Source organism: Mauremys mutica, chromosome 1 (genome assembly GCF_020497125.1).
Source record: "Mauremys mutica isolate MM-2020 ecotype Southern chromosome 1, ASM2049712v1, whole genome shotgun sequence".
Classification (NCBI taxonomy): Eukaryota; Metazoa; Chordata; order Testudines; family Geoemydidae; genus Mauremys; species Mauremys mutica.
The window spans coordinates 325,347,744-325,357,248 of NC_059072.1; the positions used below are offsets into that span (position 1 = coordinate 325,347,744).

The window sequence follows — 9,505 nt, forward strand, 5'->3', positions numbered from 1 at the left end:
CAGAGACGGGATCCACCTAACGAAGAGAATGAAGAGCATCTTCGCAAGTAGGCTGGCTAACCTAGTGAGGAGCGCTTTAAACTAAGTTCACCGGGGGAAAGAGACCAAAGCCCTGAGGTAAGTGGGGAAGTGGGATACCGGGAGGAAGCACGAGCAGGAGAGCACAAGAGGGGAGAATTCCTGCCTCATACTGAGAAAGCAGGACGATCAGCGAGTTATCTTAAGTGCCTATACACAAATGCAAGAAGCCTGGGAAACAAGGGAGGAGAACTAGAAGTCCTGGCACAGTCAAGGAATTATGATGTGATTGGAATAAGAGAGACTTGATGGGATAACTTACATGACTGGAGTACTGTCATGGATGGATATAAACTGTTCAGGAAGGACAGGCAGGGCAGAAAAGATGGGGGAGTTGCATTGTATGTAAGAGAGCAGTATGACTGCTCGGAGCTCCGGTATGAAACTGCAGAAAAAGCTGAGAGTCTCTGGATTAACTTTAGAAGTGTGAGCAACAAGGGTGATGTCGTGGTGGGAGTCTGCTATAGACCACCAGACCAGGGGGATGAGGTGGACGAGGCATTCTTCCAGCAACTAACAGAAGTTACTAGATTGCAGGCCCTGGTTCTCATGGGAGACTTCAATCACTCTGATATGTGCTGGGAGAGCAATATAGTGGTGCACAGACAATCCGGGAAGTTTTTGGAAAGTGTAGGGGACAATTTCCTGATGCAAGTGCTGGAGGAACCAATGAGGGGCAGAGCTCTTCTCACAAACAGGGAAGAATTAGTAGGGGAAGCAAAAGTGGATGGGAACCTGGGAGGCAGTGACCATGAGATGGTCGAGTTCAGGATCCTGATACAAGGAAGAAAGGAGAGCAGCAGAATAAGGACCCTGGACTTCAGAAAAGCAGACTGACTCCCTCAGGGAACTGATGGGCAGGATCCCCTGGGAGAATAACATGAGGGGGAAAGGAGTCCAGGAGAGCTGGCTGTATTTTAAAGAATCCTTATTGAGGTTGCAGGAACAAACCATCCCGGTGTGTAGAAAGAATAGTAAATATGGCAGGCGACCAGCTTGGCTTAACAGTGAAATCCTTGCTGATCTTAAACACAAAAAAGAAGCTTACAAGCAGTGGAAGATTGGACAAATTACCAGGGAGGAGTATAAAAATATTGCTCAGGCATGCAGGAGTGAAATCAGGAAGGCCAAATCACACTTGGAGTTGCAGCTAGCAAGAGATGTTAGAGTAACCAGAAGGGTTTCTTCAGGTATGTTAGCAACAAGAAGAAAGGCAAGGAAAGTGTGGGCCCCTTACTGAATGAGGGAGGCAACCTAGTGACAGAGGATGTGGAAAAAGCTATTGTACTCAATGCTTTTTTTGCCTCTGTCTTCACAAACAAGGTCAGCTCCCAGACTGCTGCACTGGGCAGCACAGCATGGGGAGGAGGTGAGCAGCCCTCTGTGGAGAAAGAAGTGGTTCAGGATTATTTAGAAAAGTTGGACAAGCACAAGTCCGTGGGGCTGGATGCGCTGCATCCGAGGGTGCTAAAGGAGTTGGTGGATGTGATTGCAGAGCCGTTGGCCATTATTTTTGAAAACTCATGACAATCGAGGGAGGTCCCGGATGACTGGAAAAAGGCTACTGTAGTGCCCATCTTTAAAAAAGGGAAGGAGGAGGATCCGGGGAACTACAGGCCAGTCAGCTTCATCTCAGTCCCTGGAAAAATCATGGAGCAGGTCCTCAAGGAATCAATTCTGAAGCACTTAGAGGAGAGGAAAGTGATCAGAAACAGTCAGCATGGATTCACCAAGGGCAAGTCATGCCTGACTAACCTAATTGCCTTCTATGGCGAGATAACTGACTCTGTGGATGAGGGGAAAGCAGTGGACGTGTTATTCCTTGACTTTAGCAAAACTTTTGATATGGACTCCCACAGTATTCTTGCCAGCAGGTTAAAGAACTATGGGCTGGATGAATGGACTATACGGTGGATAGAAAGCTGGCTAGATCATCGGGCTCAACAGGTAGTGATCAATGTCTCCATGTCTAGTTGGCAGCTGGTATCAAGCGGAGTGCCCCAAGGGTTGGTCCTGGGGCCGGTTTTGTTCAATATCTTCATTAATGATCTGGAGGATGGTGTGGACTGCACCCTCAGCAAGTTTGCAGATGACACTAAACTGAGAGGAGTGGTAGATACGCTGGAGGGTAGGGATAGGATACAGAGGGACCTAGACAAATTAGAGGATTGAGACAAAAGAAATCTGATGAGGTTCAACAAGGACAAGTGCAGAGTCCTGCACTTAGGACGGAAGAATCACATGCACTGTTACAGACTAAGGGCCCAAATGGCTAGGCAGCAGTTCTGCAGAAAAGGACCTAGGGGTTACAGTGAAGAAGCTGGACATGAGTCGACAGTGTGCCCTTGTTGCCAAGAAGGCTAACGGCATTTTGGGCTGTATAAGTAGGGGCATTGCCAGCAGATCGAGGGACGTGATCATTCCCCTCTATTTGACATTGGTGAGGCCTCATCTGGAATACTGTGTCCAGTTTTGGGCCCCACACTACAAGAAGGATGTGGAAAAATTGGAAAGAGTCCAGCAGAGGGCAACAAAAATGATTAGGGGTCTGGAGCACATGACTTACGAGGAGAGGCGGAGGGAACTGGGATTGTTTAGTCTGCAGAAGAGAAGAATGAGGGGGGATATGATAGCTGCTTTCAACTACCTAAAAGGGGGTTCCAAAGAGGATGGATCTAGACTGTTCTCCTTGTTCTGAACCACTCATTTTGTACCACTGAGTAATGGTCTCAAATTGCAGTGGGGGAGGTTTAGGTTGGATATTAGGAAAAACTTTTTCCACTGGGAGGGTGGTGAAGCACTGGAATGGGTTACCTAGGGAGGTGGTGGAATGTCCTTCCTTAGAGGCTTTTAAGGTCAGGCTTGACAAAGCCCTGGCTGGGATGATTAAGTTGGGGATTGGTCCTGCTTTGAGCCGGGGGTTGGACTAGATGAACTCCTGAGGTCCCTTCCAACTCTGATATTCTATGATTCTACATTAATCCAAACAAAAACACAACTAAGACCTAATGCAAGACCTGTCATTTTGTGTGACACCTTCCCTCAGTGATAAGGAGAAGAATAATGGCCTGGTAATTTTTTCTCCTGGAAAAAGACTGCCATCAAAAATGACACAGTAAAACAAAGTAAAGGTGGAGCATATGGTTCTTTTGTGGACAGAAAGGATATTGCTCTTAATTTTTATGTGACACCTAGAGATTACAGTGATAGATATATTACAACTGCACTGATAAATAGAACTACCCCTCTACCCTGATATAACGCGACCCGATATAACACGAATTTGGATATAAAGTGGTAAAGCAGCGCTCTGGTGGGTGGGGCTGGGCCATTGTTGGCTAAGAGAAAGCCAACGGTGCTGCTTGGCAGCACAGTTCAGCTAACAACTGAGGGACCTCAGGAGTTCATCTAGTCCAACCCCCTGCTCAAAGCAGGACCAATCCCCAACTTAATCATCCCAGCCAGTGCGCAAGCCAACAACCCTCCTCCGGGGTGGAGTCCTCTAGGCAACAGCCAGTCAGCCCCCCATGGCAAGGCGCCGGCACATGCAAGTGGACCCGTCTCTACCTACACAGAGCTCGTTATTTTGCCACCATATCGGACACGCTTCTGGAGCGGCCACCCACAGGGCCAGCCTCATCTGGCTCCCGCATCTACCGGCAATCTGGGGTGGCAGCGGCGGTGAGGTGGAGCAGAAGGGCACAGTGGGAGAGACGTGGGAGCCACCAGCACAGCGCCCCGCCCGAGCCTTGCCCCACCCTACAGGGCACAGCTCCCCATCGAGGAGGCAGGCCACACAATCCCTGCTGTCCACGTAGCAAAGGCTGCGGCCAGCCGGCGCAGCCCTCAGCAGGGAGGCAGGACCAAGGAGCCACCTCACCCAGAAGGGAGAGGGGAGAGGACAGAGACCGAGCCCTTCCGTGGGGGGATTGCCAGGGGCAGGAAAACAGGACTTCCCTGTTCCCTGCCTAGAGCGAGATTGCAGCAAACAGCCCAGGGGTAGACGCTGTATAACTCAGACCTGCTGTGGTCACAGCTGCCGCCATGCTGGCTCCTCAGCCTAGACTAGGGGTTGTAAGAGCTCTGAAAACTAGCTGGGGATCAGAGAGCTGGGGATCAGTGTCTGTCAATCAAAGGCCAAAGCAAGTTTGATAAAGCGCTTTCACCTACAATGCGGTAAGATTTTTTGGCTCCCGAGGACAGCGTTATATCAGGATAGAGGTGTATTTATATTAAAACTTCATACATGAAAGCTCTCTCGCTCACTCTATCTGCAACAATTTTGATTTTTCTGCCAGAGGCAAAAGTTAACCTTCTTCAGTATTCATTGAGGTGGGGGGGGAGTGAAATATACCTCATGATTTAGCACAAAATAAATTATTCCGCCATTTTCTTTAATGCATGTTCTCAGTCTATTCTTCTCCTGAATGGGTAAATGTTTCACTTTAAGAAAGAACACACAGTTTTCAAAGATTGCCACAGTCATCCTATTAAAAAAAAACAAAACAAAGTGTTTTAATTCACAAAACTTCCAGTATTTCCTTGCATACCATACCCCACCCAAGTGACCTATCACCAAACATTACAGCCTTGTCTACAGTAGGGACATTTAAAAAGATTCCACTGTTATTAATACTCTTTTCAGATCCATCAAGGCAGCCACTCTGAATTGGTTTTAACCATAGTTTCTGAAATGCTGCTGAACAGTGTCTGGCTTGGTCTAGACTTGCAGATAAATCATGTTCTAAAACAGTTCAGCTGCACCTGCTGCTCAAATCTGTCATTAGCAGTGGGCAATTTTCTTATCTTAGATAAGGCCAAAATGACTCTGTCTCTTACCGACACAACAGCATTACAGTACATGTAAATTCCTACTAGGGTGACCAGACGTCCCGATATTTAGGCATTTGTCCTGCGTCCCGCCCGATGTTTGGGGGTTTTTTGCTCTGCCGGAGCGACTCTGCTTTCCCCCCCCTCCACTCCGCCAATGGGACTCCTCCTCCCTCCCCCCATGTGTCCCGATATTTTCTTCATCCCATCTGGTCACCCTAATTCCTAGAGCCCTGCGGGAATACATTTTTTTTATCTGCATCTAATCAGTGATCCACAAACATGGTCTGCAGATATAAAAAGGATATCTGCAAATCTGCAGAGCTCTACAAATTCCCTATTTAATCTTATATACACATTTCCATTTATAGGCAGAGACACTATACATTTGTCACAGATCCACAGGTCCAGTATTCTCAAACAGCTCTGGAGCAGTCCCTGGGATGATCCCCTTCTATGTGTCAACCCCCTCAGGATCACACTCTCTCACTGGGATAAACCCCTTGGCTTTACCACCTCCTGGGACTGAACCTCGGAGCCTTCAGCACTCCTGTTTCACACCATGAGCTCCCCTCAGCGAGTCCACCTGAATTATACACCTAGGGAAGACTTACACACCCAAAGGGAGCAATGCACCCCCGACTTCCTCATTCTGGAGTGACTCTCAGATAGTGTTATAAAAACAGAAGGGTTTATTATACTTCCTTAGTTAGCATGGAGAATAGAAAGTTACAACAAAGTCCCTCTGGGTCAGACCAGAACCAGAGCCCTCTCCGACCCACCCTCAAGTGCCAGTTCAGAAGTGTCTCCTGCTTCCTGCAGCCCACATTTAACAACCCCATCGCAGTCCTTTGTTCTTGTTCCCAGGCAAACCTTGTCACCTGGCCATCCATCCTCCTTAGCTCCAGATGATCTCAATGATGGTCGGGCAAATGTTGGGCCCAGGCCCCAGACAGCGAGGCATCAGTCACACCTGAATCTCTGGGTCTATGCAAGGAGTAAACAACCTTTTCCCACCATCTAGTTAAGCATGTAACACATAGGGGAAACTGAAATACACATGATATTTACACAAAATATTATGAAAAATTTCCACTTTGTCACATTACACACAAAAAAACTACATTAAAAGAACAATATGTTTGCAAAATCAAGCTCTCAGAAGTTAGGATATGCCCAAATCAAGGTTGCCCAAGCAACCTCAATTGAGCTTCTTTGTGTGTATACATTATGATCACATACTACTTTACCCATACTGTTTCTGCCTCATTAACTGTATAGGATGGACTGCGCTCCAGTGATGAATCAGTACTGCGTAGTTAAACCACTGCTCATTTGTTGAAGAAGTTGGAATGAGTGGAACAGTGGAAATCTGAGACAATCTGAAGTGGTAAAAATCTTACAAGATCAATAGAGCTCTTGCCATTTTGGTCCCTTTGATGTGAATAGTCATATAATTTCAGCACTGCCAGACTCAAACCCTAGACTGAACCTAAACTGGATTTGAACACAGCTTCCACAGATCATCTCAAATCCCGCTCTGAGAATGTACAGTTGCCAAAAAGAGGATTTTCTCAATATAACCCAGGGGTTGGCAACCTTTCAGAAGTGGTATACCGAGTCTTCATTTATTCACTCTAATTTTAGGTTTTGCGTGCTAGTAATACATTTCAATGTTTTTAGAAGGTCTCTTTCTATAAGTCTATAATATATAACTAAACTATTGTTGTATGTAAAGTAAATAAGGGTTTAAAAATGTTTAAGAAGCTTCATTTCAAATTAAATTAAAATGCAAAGCCCATGGATCAGTGGCCAGGACCCGGGCAGTGTGAATCAGTGTCACTGAAAATCAGCTCACGTGCCCTGCCATAGGCTACCTACCCCTGATATAACCTCTAGAATAGACTCTGGCCCGCAACCCCCTTTTAAAGTTTGATGTCATATTGACTTAGAAAAATAATGTACTGTATCTGTGCAGCCAGAACAATGAGATTTTCTAGAGTTTGAAGTAAATGAAAATAATTACAAAATGTCAGTCTAGCCACCCAGATCTGATCCTGCAATTCAAGAAACAACCCAAACAGATGGCAATAATTCCCAGAAAAGCACCATAAAGGGCATTCCGTGTTACACTTTCTCTGTTAAACTACTTACTGCTCAACTAGAAAAGAGAGAAGTTTCTTAAAGAGATGAGGCCTGCAAATACAGTTAACATCTGAATCACCCAGTAAACAGAGAAGGAAGTGCAAATCCAAGGGGAGGAATGATTTCACTCTCCCTCACCTTCCCCCTTATTCGTCTGCAACCTAAATAAGAAACACAACTCTAAAGATGTAAAGAAGCACCCAAGTCCACCCCTAGATTAAAATCTAGTGTTAGAGGGAGAGACAAACTCACTTGCTGGGAGCGAGCTCCCTGCCCAGAGGGATCTTCCGGTATCTGCAAAGATGCGTGACAGAGGATGCGTGTAATGACTGGAGGGGGTGGAACGTTCTCCGGTTCCAAAAGTACTAAAGGGAAACGCCCGTCCAAACGGCACAAAAGAGAGCACTTGACTGCGAACCAGACGATCAACCCAATTGAACAAGAAGCAGGTACTCCTACTGGGCAGCTAGGAGCCGCAGCCGTCTGCGCCGGCGCTGGAAGTAGACGGCGATATTGACAGTGCAAGTGAATTCTGGGGGACCTTTTAGGGATTAGGAAACTGAATCTAGCCGCCCCTGTTTCATCCCTCTGGAGAATACAGAGGAGACACCACAATACTGGGGCTGCCGTGCTGGGTTTTCAGCCGCTGTTTCTTTCGTTCTGTTGATGGGTGGAGATGATTTTACTCTCTCTGCGTCTATTACAGACTCTCCTCCACCCATCCCCATAGGGGGAGACTTCAATACAGACAGCAAAATCTTCCCCCTGGCTAGTGACCCAAATACATGTTTGTTGTATTCGTTTTATAGATATAATAAAAGCATGTGTCACTCATCAGGCAGCTATGTCCTATTCCAAGCAGGCAGCTTTATTTGGGGAATCAGCTTGCTATTGAGGATTAACACAAAAGGGTTTGCATTTTACTTCCATACACACATTTCCAAAATCAGTCTAATCTGACCAGGTATTTTTACCTGATATAGGATCTGAATTTAGCTTGTGCTCTTTGACGCATGTTAATGAAGCATTTGTCTTCACTTTTTGGAGCTGCAAAGCTTCACAATAAGGGTCCATCCACACTAAGCAAGTAATTCATTGATGATAATGATTGTCAACAATGAGCCTGACACCAATGACCCATCAACTGGAGTTGAAAACGATTTGTTTGCTAGACAAGTCAGCTTTCCCCAACACTGTTATTTAAAGGTATTAAACCGTTTTTAATACCAGATGTGGCAAATGAGGGGATATGTGAGGGTGGAAGTGGAGGGGAATCTGTTACCAACAATCATTGGCTATAATCCTTCTGCAATCTAAATCCATGCTGGTGGGCCTCTACCAGGGTTGAAAGTAATTTAAAGAATTTACTGGTACCCTGGAGTCCTGAGCAGGGGCTGGGGCCTCAACCAGAAGGGGTGGGGCCTTTAGAGCCCTGGGACCTTTAAATCCAGATTTAAAGGGCCCCAGGGTCTGGTAGTGGTGGCTGAGACCCCGGGGCTTTTTAAATCACTGCTAGAGCTACCAGCTGCAGAGGTGGCTTGGAGCCTCAGTGCTTGGGGCTCTCACTGCCGCTACTTCAGTGGAGCCCCGGACCCTTTAAATCTCTGCCTGAGCCCTGCTGCCAGAGACCTAGGGTGGCAGTGGCCGCGGCAGAGATTTAAAGGGCCAGGGGCTTGCAGCTGCTGCTACCGCAGTGGAGCCCTGGGCCCTTTAAACCACCAATGGAACCCTTGGGGTCCCAGCTGCCACTATTACCCTGAGGCTCTGGCAGCAGGGCTTGGCCACCGCTACTGCCCTGGGCCCTTTAAATTGCTGCCCGAGCCCCAAGGCAGCAGCGGCAGCTGGGGGTGCAGCAGTGATTTAAAGGGCCAGGGGCTCCCAGATGCTGCTACCACAGTGGAGCCCTGGGCACATCCCCAAACAGCTGGAGTCAAGCCCCCCACTCTTCTGGGAGCCCTTCCTGTTCTGGAAAACAGCAGCCCTTCTGCGCAGCTCCCAGCTGTTCTTGTCTCTCCATCGAGTGAATGCAGCAGCTCCCAGCTGTTCCTGCCTCAAGCAGGCCTGGTTCAGCTGTTCCGCAGGGAGGGGCCCTGTGGCACCATATGACCCCATATGCCCTCCTGCCTATATTTCACCTCTGTTTAGGAGGAAGCAGACTTGGAGGATATATGGAAGAAATTAAGATATACTGAGGTAAAGACCAGTATTGGCAAGTAGCAAGGAATTAAAGAGCTGCATCTAGTTCATGCAAAACAGAACCCATTGTTCCACTCTCTCCCTTGATACAAAGGTGTGGAGACAAGTCCCAGCCTGTTATGTACCATTGGCTGCTGGGTGCACAATGGTGAGTCACCAGCTGCTGGAACTGAGGGCTGGTCACCTAATGGGCTTGTTACCTGGAGACCAAAAGTGTTCACAGACCTGCCTAAAATGGGAAACGTACGAAGCCCAA

At 47.3% G+C, this 9,505-nt stretch overlaps 1 protein-coding gene across 3 annotated transcripts in view; it reads right to left on the reverse strand.

Moving 5' to 3' along the window:
* Positions 1-9,505, reverse strand: part of PARP4 (poly(ADP-ribose) polymerase family member 4) — a 105,151-nt gene that overhangs the window by 95,335 nt on the left and 311 nt on the right. For 2 of the 3 annotated variants that reach the window (XM_045017982.1, XM_045017968.1), the window contains exon 2: positions 4,433-4,565. In XM_045017982.1, coding sequence (XP_044873917.1) covers positions 4,433-4,565 — 133 coding nt within the window. Of the gene's footprint in view, positions 1-4,432; positions 4,566-7,305; positions 7,378-9,505 lie in introns of those variants that run through there. The other variant, XM_045017972.1, reaches the window with a different exon arrangement.